At 44.1% G+C, this 12,972-nt stretch overlaps 1 protein-coding gene across 1 annotated transcript in view; it reads left to right on the forward strand.

The window, feature by feature from the left end:
• LOC115036682 (thyrotropin-releasing hormone-degrading ectoenzyme-like) overlaps positions 1–11,781 on the forward strand; it is an 84,315-nt gene extending 72,534 nt beyond the window's left edge. The window contains 6 exon segments of the mRNA XM_029494965.1: positions 82–185; positions 388–495; positions 3,724–3,891; positions 5,646–5,786; positions 5,871–5,952; positions 8,148–11,781. Coding sequence (XP_029350825.1) covers positions 82–185; positions 388–495; positions 3,724–3,891; positions 5,646–5,786; positions 5,871–5,952; positions 8,148–8,300 — 756 coding nt within the window. The 3' untranslated portion in view covers positions 8,301–11,781.
• Positions 11,782–12,972: the final 1,191 nt, after the last annotated feature.

Genomic DNA, 12,972 nt, shown 5'->3' on the forward strand with positions numbered 1-12,972 from the left:
ATCAGTCAGCCAGTCAGGAGGAGCTCTGATCGCTGCCAGCTGGATGTTAACGAAGGCGTAATGGAGTGTGTGTTTTAACAGGACTACGTGTTGAAGCAGGTGGCGTCTCGGTACCATCAGATGGGTTGGCCGACCAACGGCGCCCACCCTGAGGGCAACGTCCTGCAGGCGTCCTACCAGACTGAGTGAGTAACAAACACAAACACAAACAGTGCACACTTTGTTGTCATTATTTCATCTTCAGCACCAAATTCGTTCACTTTTCATTTGAACTCACAGCTGATAAGCTCCGCCTCCCTGTTCACCAGCGGCTCCAAGTGAACGATTCTACAAAATGTGACTCTTGGTTGGTTTGTTGAAACGATGATCTTCTTTGTGTGTCTGCAGGGAGCTGCAGCGGGAGCTCATCATGTTGGCCTGTAGCTTCGGGAACAAGCAGTGCCACCGTCAGGCTGTGGCCTACATCTCTGACTGGATCTCCAGCAACAAGAACAGGTACAACATCCATCCTGTCGTGTCTCTTCAACGTGCCGGTCCATTTGCTCCCTCTGGGTTTTTAAGGAAATTCACAAAATTACATTTCAAACAGAAAGTTAAATGGAAACAGATGCTGCAGTTCTATTCAGCGCAGCAGGGAGACGGTGATAAGAGGCTACTTTATATTAAACAACATTCAATTAAACGCAGTTCAGACCACAAGCGCTCTCCTTCAGTCCGGCTTTTCAAATGATGAGCGCATGTTTCTGATTTGGGAAAGCTTCTCCTCACTTTTTTTTTTTTTTTTAAAGCATTCACAGTCATGGAAAAGTGCCAGATGAATCCATATTCATGCAGAATTCGTCTCTGCAGGGCAATTTTTTAATAGTTCATGCTCCATTCAGTGATTCTAATCCCATCAAGAGAGAACATGTATCTAGTTTTTCCTCCTCGGTATTAATTACTCCTTTTTTTCTGGATTGCCATAATAATTGGAAGTCTTGTCAGGAGACACTTCATCCCATCCGGCTCCACAGTGACCTGAATTCTATTTTGGCCTCATGTAATTTTCTGATACATCTTTGGATTAAATGAGTCAGAAAGCAGCCGCCCGTCTCACCTACATACTGAACGGGACAGAACCGCCCCCCCCGCTGTAAAGTGGTGGGCTAAAACCCCCCTCAGAACAAAAAGTGTAATTACAGCGGAGAACGGTTAATACTTTAACGCCGACACCCCCTGAATATTAATCACGTCTCTCCGGGGTTTTATTGCAAATGGACTTTCTGAATGAATCCAAAAAGATCGACTCTCAAATTTGTGTTTGTGCAGCTAAAGGTGGGGGGCAGGAGGGGGGTCATCTAAAGTCTAATGTCTGTTCGTGTTGAGCTCCATAAGATTTATTTGTAGTTTTAAGAGACAAAAAAAAAAAAAAAAACCTTGGTGAACCAATCAGAAGGGAGGATTTGTGCTCTCAGCTGATTGGCTCTCTGAGGGTGGTGAAGTTACAGAACTCCTGACAGCCGGTTTTATCAGTGGGAACAGCCATCCTTCTGATGACGTGCTGGATCATCAGCCAATAAGCTCCGCCTCCCCATGGCCATTAAATAATAACAGCACCATATGGTCCGAGCTTATAGAGTCACCCAGAGCGGCCGGAAAACTGACAGGAAGAATGAAAATGAATTTAATTTGGACCCGGTCCAGCTCCGAGTCCTGGACTGAGGATCCTTCAGCTGGTGATGCGGCCTCGGTTGAGCCTCATTATGCTGCATTTAAAAGGCCCACATCCAGACGCAGACCTGGGGGGCATTTACTTCCTCTCGCCGCGGGCTCATCAGCCACAGTGGCTTTAAAATAAGTTCGTCCAGCTGCTTCGGGCCGCTCGGGGGGCTGACGCTCTGACAGGACAGCTGGTCGTGTGACAGCCTCAGAAAAGCTGAAAAAGGTCGCAGTCAGAGCAGAATGAATTTGGACTCGGTGACAGCAACAGACTTCATCTTCAGTCGGAAGGGTTTAGGTACCCGACCGCCACGCCAAGGGTGCTTTAAATGTCTAATCAGCAGAGCCGAGTCATCCTCAAAATTCAACGTGACATTTAGTCAGCAGAGTCGGACGGACGGGCGTGAAGACATATGGACGGACAGACAGAGCAGATGGAAGACAGACATACATGCAGAAGATTGAGATATTTCAGGAGAAGGAGAAGAGCTGGAGGACATTAAAGCTCCTGAACAGACCGTTAAAACACACACACCCAGAGTCCGTGTGCGTTAATGGGATCGGAGCCATCTGGAGGACTCCACAGACTCCGCTGCTCCATCTTCTACTCTCCAGAGAACAGCCCGACATTATTACTGTTGTTTCTATTGGATGTAAGTGCAGCGGTGATGACACAGGGAGAGGAAGAGCATCTGTGGCGGCGGCGGCGGCGGCAGTTTGTGCTCCACACGATGCATCATGTGTGTTATCACATTCATGAATACAAACTCTGCAGCACACCGAGTTTGGCAGCCGTCGTCTGAGAAGCACTTTAATGCCACAGTCAGCATTAATGTGGAAGTTAGCCAGTGTGTGTCTGTGTGTGTGTGTGTGCGCTCCCTGTCTTAAGTAGAGCATCTCTAAAATGATTTCCCAGGTTGGTGAATGATGTAATTGTCCCTGCATCACTCACTCTGCACTCACACATTATAAATACACATGAATGGGATATTGTACACACACACACACACACACACACACACACACACACGGTATAATTCAGTTTATAATTTTCTGCCAGCTGAGTTCACTGTATTGTGATGAAAGTTTCTAGTTTTGCTTTATTGACAATTTAGGTCAAGTAGACACAAACAGACACACACAGACACACACAGACACACACACATCATAGTGTGGAGGAACCCTTCACCTCTTTGCTGTGATGATGATTTGGATCAGGGACCAGCTGGGGGATTGATTGTGTGTCAGTGCACTGATACCAGATGCAGTTGTTATTTCTAGTAACCCCAGTTTAGTTGATGTTTTTGGAGGGGGGCTCCTCCGGGGCTGATGGGACACGCTGTCTCTGTCCTGTCGGGCCTGCTGAGGAATCCAGTGGAAGCTGCCCAGGAGGCCTCATCCGAATCTTCTCAGCTGAACTCCCCCTGAGGCTGAGCCCAGCTGGGAAAATCTGCACTCCACTTCTTCCAGTCACTACCCAGAGTTCATTGCCACAGCTGAGCGTTGACATCAGCAGCATCGATCCACCTGTCGAGGCCTCCTGCTGTCGAGCGCTGCAGCGTCGCCTCTCCAAGACGTTCGGTTAAATGGCGTGAACGTGCCGACCTGTCCAGGCTAAGTGATACAGAGTCGGCTCATCAGGCTGGCAGGTCCGGATAGGAACAGACAGGAAACCGGCTCAGAGCTGATCACAGCACGTGCTAACTGCACCAAAGAGCCCGAGTGGGCCGTTTAATTCCAGAGAATCAGAATAAATTTCACCTGATTATGAAACTCAAAACATTCTTCCAACACAATTATCCTCCGTTTCATTTTCACACACTGAGACTGTTTGTGCTCGGTAGCTTTCTTTGTGTCTGAATTTTATGAGGAGCGAAGGGATGTTTTTCATGGAGCTCTCTAATGGAAATCGAATTTCTCAGAGAGGCTTTGTTAATCCTTCAGACGTGTCTTATCGGGGTGTTTAGTTTTATCACCTTTGCTGGTGGACACTTCACTGCTGCTGTGCTGACAATGTCTTTGCAGGATTCCTCCCAACATCAGAGACATCGTTTACTGCACCGGCGTTAGTCTGATGGACGAGGACGTCTGGGAGTTCATCTGGATGAAGTTTCACTCGTCCAACGCCGTCTCAGAGAAGAAGATCCTGCTGGAGGCTCTGACCTGCTCGGACAACACCTTCCTCCTCAACAGGTACGAACCTCTGGTTCGATTTGAATCTAATTGTGGACTTTGTGTTGCTTCCCTCCGGCCGTCCCTCAGCTCATTTTAGGATCCTCTGCAGTCAGAAGAATAAACTCATTTTCATTTACATTGATGTATTGATCAGTCTGAGCACTTTGTTCGCAGCAGGACGAGTTAAAGGTCCATCCACTCAGGGAGGCGGGGGGGGCAGGTCGGGCCAAATCCATCTCGGTCAACACCAGGAAAGCTTCTTTAAAACCTGCTTACTGCAGACTGTGTTGGAGCGTTTAGTTGAAACAGGAAACATATCCGACCTGTCAAACTTCCCAAAGAAGATAAATAAAGTTCAGGCTTGGTCTCGCTGCTCCCAGTTGTAGCATTCATCGCATGACTCGGTTCCCAGCTGGGCAAAACACAAACTGCCGAAGGCCCAGATTCACATCATTTAATGGTGCTTTATGAAACAGAAACAGTATCGATGCTCCATCAGCTAATTTATGGTCCTTTCTGTCTCATCTTCCAAAACAAAAAGTGGAGTTGACCTCCAGACGCTTCGCAGTAACATCCACTAATGCACAAAGGTCTTCATTTCCTGTTGTCGCTGCGCCGTTCGACGGGCTGCGTTGTGTCGTGATGATTTCGGTGGAACCAACAGAAGCTCCCGCTTGTTTCTTTGAACCGTTTTATTATGACGTTGTGATTATTAAGAACAAATGAAAGCAAAATCCATGTGAAGTTCCTGTGTGGAACATGAGCTCTCTTTTAGCACCATGTTTGGTCTCCTCCGCCTCCAGAGGGAGCGGCCTTGAGCTCTTCAGCTCACTGCTGAAGTGTTTTTTGTTTGTTTTGTTTTATTTTTGTGAAAACAGCTTCCTGCTGCCGGAGACTGAATTTACGAGAGAAGAGAGGCCAAACCAAATCAGTAAAGTTGTGAGCCGTAAAACCAAAACAACGAGTTGACAGATATTAAAAACAGCCCACCGAGTTGAGCGGGGCGACACTCTCTCGTTCCAACGTTAATACAAAAACACGGATCGGTGCAGCTTTAAAGGCAAACACACCTCAAGGATAATTAGTTTATTTTTGCTTGATTATGTTTGTGATCTGATTTCTGATGTTTACGTTTGTTCAGAAAAATAGTGAGGATACATCTCACACACACTCAAGAGTGTGTGAAGGGAGACAGATTAGAGTGTGTGTGTGTGTGTGTGTGTGTGTGTGTGTGTGTGTGTTATTGATTTTCCAGCCACAGTAAACTGTTCAGCAATCATAGAGGTGGTCCTGCATGTTCAGATAGCAGCTATCTCACACACACACACACACACACACACAAATATCTAACCACAGTACAGATACACGCTGATTGGTCACACAGGAAATGGTTTCAGCACAGAGGGATTGTGGGAAAAGAGAGAGAAAATTGATTTTGGGGTTTAATGAAAAGACCAGAGCTACAAACAACCAGCTAATCCACACACACACACAAACACACACACACACACACACAGAAGAATGGCAGAATACACAAGAGTGAAGTTGTTTACAAGATTTAAAAACTTGAATTAACGGAGATAGAATTCGGATTATGAAGGTGAACCGGGTTAATCCCAGATTAAGTAAAATACAGGCTAACGTTAAAACATACTAGCGTGCTAATATTTCACACTTGTGATGGTCACATGTGAAACTTTTTAAATTTACTCCCCACGTGCTAATTTTTAGTGTGGTAACATGCTAACATACTGAGCCTCTCTCTCTCCCAGGTTACTGAACCTCTCTCTGACCTCTGACCTGGTCCCGGAGCAGGATGTGATCGACGTTATCATCCACGTCGGCAGGAACCCTCAGGGTCGAAACCTGGCATGGAGGTACTTCAGGGAAAAGTGGGACGTCCTGAACGCTCGGTGAGACGTTTTTCCTGCTTTTGTGGCCGTTTAAACGCAGACTCGCCTGAAACCGCTGAAGTTCTGTTTCATTTCTCCGTTCAGTTACGGCGAAGCGTTGTTCATGAACTCGAAGCTCATCAGCGGCGTCACCGAGTTCCTGAACACAGAGCGAGAACTCAATGAGGTAAACGCACAATCGCAGACACAACAATCAGGTCCCCCCACAACTCTTAACTCACTACACAATGACAACAACACACGCAGGAACAAAAACACATTTTTCCAGCTCAGCTTCAGGCATGTGAACCTGATGGCCTGTGGAACAACCTTCCTCACACTGAGGTGATAAAATAAGAAATACAAATAAATTATGAATATGGTGAGTTCCTGTTGTGTTTTCCACACTGACAGAATGAATGTGTCTTCATTATCCAGAAAATGTCGTACCCTGCTGACCTTGTTTAATGATGAGGCACTGACAAAGTACATTATTAACACAACAGATGATGATGATGATGATGATGATGGAACATGTTGTGAGCAATAATCCTAAATAGATTCTGTCATGGATTAAATGAGCAGCAGCTTGTTTCCTGACTGATTTTATCAAATCCAATCAGCGTTTGTTCGGGCGGCTGCAGTTAAACAGAGTTAGTTCAGATCTGGATCCGTCTGACTCTGACTGGAGCTCTGCCGCTTTATCCATCCATCCTCATCCTCCATCTTTGATAGTGACGTCTCCAACTCGGACGCTCCTATTGGCTCCGCTGGGTGATGTCACAGTCTGAGTTTGTTGTGTTGACAGAATAAAGATAATCAGATATTTGGAGCTGATTTTTCATCATTACTGCTCCAAACTTCAGATCAGCTGTAGAACAACCAAGAAACACGTGAGAGGAACTTTTCTCTGCTTATTCTGCTTCACACAGTTTTTATCAGAAAAGTTGGGGTTGGGTCGGGTTAATGTCTGGTTTTAGTTTTTTTTTTGGTTTTCAGTCAGCATCTTTTTTTCCTTTTACAGTGAGCACACTGTTTATTTAGTCACAGAAAGAATTTGCTGTAAAAGTTGTTCAGTTGTTTGTGCTTTTGTATGTTTATTATTTATTACAGTCCCTGAAATGAGAAAAGAGCCTTTAATAATTATTGAATCATCTGCTCACACCTCTGTGATGTTGGATGAAAGAAATTTCATCAGCTTTTTGAAAAAAAGGCATCGCCGCCTGCTTTGCAGCTCAGGCATCATCTGCCTTTACATCGTTATCATCCCTGTTATTTAATTTCTCCTCTTTTCACTGATTTTATTTGGTATAATGAGTTTTCCCTAGACACAGAGATGCTTCACCCAAATGAGAAATAAATAAAAATGAAGGCAGGAGCAAAGAAAAATCCTCATTTTCAATTCAACTTCCAAACATTCACAAAGAACAAGTCATGAGTGCGTCTGAATAAAGTTCTTTTTTTCCCGATGAATACTTTCTGTGAAAAACAGTTTTATTTGAGATGGGTTGACAAAAAGAAAAAGCCTCCATCTCAAACAAAATCATCATGAATTAAAAACGGCACCTCTGGATACAAAAGTAGTTCAACCAATGAAAAGAACGGCGGATGATTGTTTCTTTTTCCTGAAAATGTCTTGATAGAAATGTAAAGATGGCTTTCGCTCTCAAAACAAATCTGAAAATGTGTCTCGTGAAAGGTGACGGTGGAGTTACAGAAATAGAATAGAATAGTTGGACAGAGAAGAAGGAGGGACGAGCGGATGGATTTTTTCCTGTGCTCCAGTGAATCTGCCAAACTCTGAACGATATTAAGTTTCCTCTTCCATCCTTAACTTTGAAAGAAAAAAAGAAAATGAATTCTCTTCCTTAGACAAACTTTCTCTTTCATACTTCCTCTCTCTTGCTGGAAACTGTCCATTTAATTACCTTCCTTTAAAGCAAAGTTCCACTTTGATATTGTGTCTTTAATGCTGAAACTTTTACCTCCAATTACAAACCTTCAGAAGAATTCTCCTTCAGTTCGGAGACCGTTTGCTTTAATGACTCACATTTTCCTCTAATGTTTCTGGTTAACTGTCACTTCAAGGGAAAATCTTTTTATTAAAACTTCAACGAGATTTCTCTTCTCAGGATAAACTATGTGGACACACGTAACCATTCTGTCCGATCGATTGTCAGTTTGTGATCATTGTGATTAGGCCGTTGGCCATTTTGGTTTTTTGTACATTTCTCAACAACTGTTGGTCGTATCTGTGTCGACGAGTTGGCGTGTTCTTGGCTCTGTCACTTTCTTCTTATGGTGGTAACGAGATGTCCTCCCTATCCTTCCTTTCTTCCTTGTTTCCTTCCCCATTGTTCCCTTTGTCCTTTCTCTCCTCAGTTAAAGGAGTTCATCCAATCCAGTGGCGTGGGGGCGGGGCCTGCTTTACCGCGTGCACTGGAGATTGTTGAGGGCAACGTGCGCTGGCACCGCCTCCACCAGCGCCAGTTCTACCAGTGGCTGCGCAAACCTCCGGGCCCCGCTCTTGGCTAACGCTAATCCAGCTAGCTCGAACACGGCGACTGCTGAGGTCACGCTAACGTGCTGCTACCTTACAGACGCAGTCAGATCGAGCAAAACAAACAAATGAGGAGAAACACTGACGTGACCCGATTCATCAGCTGGTTTTTCTGCTGGTTTTGTTTTAAAACAAAATTTGATTTCAGATTTTTCTTTTTTATTTTTTTTTATGGGTTTTACTTCTTCGAGTGGCCGATGTGGTTAAAATGGTCTCTGTGCTGTAAAAAAAAAAAAAAAAAAAGACAAATTAAACAACTGAAGCTGATAAGCAGTACGCAGTTTCTAGCTTCCCTGATAGCTAACTAGCAGCTAGCTTCAAAATGAGTGAATCCCAAATTCTCGATGTCTCGTTCAAATTCTCATCAATATTTCATAAATTGAAGAGGAAATTCTTACATTTCAGCTAAAGTTGCTTATTTTCTTCTATCTACGGTCAAATCTGTTTTTGTGGAGTTTTTAGAAACTTCACTGTGACTTTGAAACTGAGATAAAACAGAAATTTAAAATGCCCTTCAGTGAAGCGGTGGCTTCGCCGCCTGCTCAGTGGAAACAAATTCATGTCTGTTGTCGTGTATTTTCAGTGTTTTACAGTGAAACCAGCTGTAAAGCAGCCGACAGTAAACAGAGATTTCCCAGCAGCGAGCTGGATGTCGATCATCGAACAGAGCTGTAATTAACAGTACGTGGGCTCGTTGTCCTCTGATCACAGCTCTCAGGGGAATCATTCAGAGTCATTAACTCTTCAGCTGCAAACTAAAGAGCAGCTTATGTTTTTTCATCATCAAAAGCTCCCGCAGTTTGGAGAATATCTGCCTGTTTTCAGGAGCCTTTGTTGGCGCCCTGTTTCACAGATATGTTTTCACTATAAAAGCTCATAATATCTTAAAAATGGAGCTGTGAACCCCCGAAAGCGCCACAGCTGGAACAGGCATCTTTATCTGGAGAGCACTGATGTTGTGATACGTTTTATTTTATTTTACAAGCTGGAGCACGTTTTAAAGTAAAGGCACAGTAATGATTAGGAAAAACAAAAGAAAGCCGCAGTTTTTATTTTCCAGTTCTTTGTCTCCTCTGCCATCTATACATTGAAATATCTTACATTTCCTGTTTTTTCTCTTTTCCTGGTATAAGTGTTGGAGAACCAGAAACCGTCTGCTGGAAGATCTCAGCCCTGTTAGCTTGCTAGCTTTAAAACCAGCTGTCAGGACTTCTGGAACTTTGTGATGTCACAATAAAGCAGCCACACCTCCAAGACCATAATCCTCTCTTCTGATTTTCTCAACACATTTCAGGTAAACCTAATCCTCTGAGGTTGGACGCCGGGTCCACGTGTTGATGGTGACTGCTTTGTTGTGACATCATAAAGTCCCAGAAGTCCTGACGGCTGCTTTTAAGGTTCAGTTTCTGAATCCAGACTGTGAGCTTTTCTCTGAGGACTGTTTTAATATTAAACTGGACCTGATTTAGAATCGAAAACCAGATGGAGGTCTACCTTTAGACCAGATGGACCTTTAACTTTCTTACCTCTCGTAAATGGAAAAACCAAATGATTATTAAAACTTGAAATAATGAATCACTTTTGAAAACGTCACAGTCGAAGCAAAGAGAAGTGAAACAGGAAACAGGAAACAACTTTATAAAACCTTTTGGCCACCAAAATCATGATTATTATTTTGGCACAAAAACAAGATGCTTCTTCTCAAATGTCTTTCTTATGTTTTTGTCTTTTTTCAGTGAGTGAAAAAAGTCTGAGAATATTCTATTACAGATTGGTCACATGATCCAGGGCATTAAGATTCACTCCCCCAAAGAAAGTCTCAGAAACTTGTTCACTAGTTGACTTCAGTTGTAAATGAATCTTTAGCTCAGTCATCCCTGTTGGCTAACAGATGGAAAAAAGGACTAAATGCTCTGAACATTTTGTTCGTTTTTTTTTTTTTTGTTTGTTTTTTGTTGTTGTTGTTTTCTGTTTTGTTTTTTTGATATCCAAATTGCCCAATTAAAGGAGAACAGGAGGACGGGTTGGACGCAGCCCGTGTTAAATCTGAGTGCTCAAACTTCACACACAAAACCTGTCAACCACCGAGGTTTCTCCTGATTTAGTGACCTCGTAAAAGCGAGCAGTAAATCCCAGGAGGGTCTGAGGAGAACCTGAAAGATGGATGAGGCCGCGCAGGGAAGTTTCTTTGTGGAAAAGTGAGGGGGAGTCGGGGGTTTGTAAACGACATGACAACCTTTCTGATGGAGTGTTGCCTCCGAGATCAAAACCTCGACCAAAAAAGAAAACAATGAAGCACAAAAGGAGAGAAGGTTCAGCTGCTGGACAGAAATTAATGCCACAACAAAGTCCATTTTTTGTTTTCTTATAAACCAGTCTGTGGTTTTCGTCACTCACCCCGTTCTCCTGAACCCAGATGAGAGAATAAATGAGTGGACTTATAGCTGGGGTGACCTAAAACAGGAAACTGAGCCGATGCACCATTAAGGAATACGTTGACTTTCATTATATGCAGACGATGTTGTGTTTTAGATGAGACCCTTCATATGGAGACAACAGTGGACTGATGAACTTTACGTTGGGACAAACTCTTCCAAATTTTCCAGTCTGGTGTTTATGTAGGTGACGGATTCTTCAGTTGGACAGTGTGAAGGATTATTACTGCAGCAGCTTTCATGGCCGAACGCCAGTCGGACAAGTTCGGTTGTGCGATTGCTCTGCAATGGAATTTAGAACACAACTGATTCTGTGGCGCTTTGATGGAAAACTTTGGATTTACAGCAGCACGGACTGTACAGTAAGAAATCCGCTGTGGATGTTGACTATTTTCCGGTTCTTTAACGAGCTGGACGCAGGAAATCTGTAGGAATCTTTTGGAATAAAAGGACTCATAAACTTTGGGAAAGTCCAGAACGTTGAACTTTTTGAAGTTGTTCTTCTTCTGTTAGATCCGGCTTTGATGTTAATAACTGAGCCATATATGAATTAATGGGCCTGCCTGCTTCTATACACTGTGTATGCAGTTGTGTGTATGTGTGTGTGTGTGTGTGTGTGTGTGAGACAAAGATAATGATGAAGATAACAGCAGTGGTGGTGATGAAGATTGTTGTGCTGTCATGATAATTGAAGTTGTGATGATTATGATCAGCACTGAGGCTGATGAAGATGATGATGATGGAGTCAGTCGTGATAATTGTTATTGATGTGAAAACGCTTATCAGTATTATTTTAATTATTATGCTAATAATTCAGTGCATTTTGAATCTATATTGTCCTGTCAGGGAAATTTGGTTTACAGACACCAAACACTGAGCTGATCTGAAACTGGATAAAAACAAAAATGTAAACTGTCAGATTTAAAGCTGATGAACGATTTCGATGATAACCACGATGACTTGGGACCAAAATTTGACAGAAACAGGAAGTTGCATCGAAGAGTTTAATCCCACTTCCTGTGTGCCCTGCTGTAGTTTCCTGTGTCTTCTGATTGGACAATATTAAAATGGTTAACCTCGTCTGTGATTCAGTCTGCTTCTGTCCAAATCTTAGACAATTCACCTGATTGTCTCCATGACAACCAGGGTTCTTCAGGTCGGTCCATTTCTCCTCAGAATCTTCAGGGCGGTCCAGATCTTCTCGGGTTCTTCAGGTCAGTCCAGATCTCCTCAGGTTCTTCAGGTCGGTCCAGATCTCCTCGGGTTCTTCAGGTCAGTCCAGATCTCCTCGGCTTCTTCAGGGCGGTCCAGATCTCCCCAGAATCTTCAGGTCAGTCCAGATCTCCTCGGGTTCTTCAGGTCGGTCCAGTTCTCCTCAGGTTCTTCAGGTCGGTCCAGTTCTCCTCGGCTTCTTCAGGGCGGTCCAGATCTCCCCAGAATCTTCAGGTCAGCCCAATTCTCCTCGGGTTCTTCAGGGCAGTCCAGATCTCCTCGGGTTCTTCAGGGCGGTCCAGTTCTCCTCGGGTTCTTCAGGTCGGTCCAGATCTCTTCGGGTTCTTCAGGGCGGTCCAGTTCTCCTCGGGTTCTTCAGGTCGGTCCAGATCTCCTCGGGTTCTTCAGGTCGGTCCAGATCTCCTCAGGTTCTTTGGGTCGGTCGGTCCTGCGGCAGGTCGGTGACAACAGTCCTAGCGTGGTCGTGTCTCTGTTTCGGCGCTGTTGACTGGGAGCTGGTTGCCATGGAAACGAAGTGAGCGGGAGGTGGCCCAGTTTTCCAACATTTATCAGGACAAATTGCAGCTGGCAGAGAATTTTCATTATTTAACTCCGGGGAAGAAGAAACTGACGCCGTGTCAGGGGTGGGATTCAAACCAACAACCAGCCGACTGTGTGTGACATCTCTCTAGACTTCATCCTCAGTGATGAACGACTCCTCTGTTTTTTCCCACGGCATCATGGGAAATCACACTGTGGCTACACACTGCACACTTAGCCTGCGTGTGAAGATAAATGGGGCTGGAAAAGGATGTGACAGAGAGGAATGAGCTAAACGGACGATAAAGAGAGAGAGAGAGAGTGTTTTATGAATAAAGAGACAAACTGTCAGTTTACAACAATCTGAAGCTTCTGTTTCTCCACCAGGTGAAGGAGCAAGAGGTACAAAGTCAGAGGAAGGAAGGAATGACAGGAAGTGAGGGGAAAAAAGAAAACAGAG

The sequence above is a fragment of the Echeneis naucrates genome, chromosome 23 (assembly GCF_900963305.1).
Source record: "Echeneis naucrates chromosome 23, fEcheNa1.1, whole genome shotgun sequence".
NCBI lineage: Eukaryota > Metazoa > Chordata > Actinopteri > Carangiformes > Echeneidae > Echeneis > Echeneis naucrates.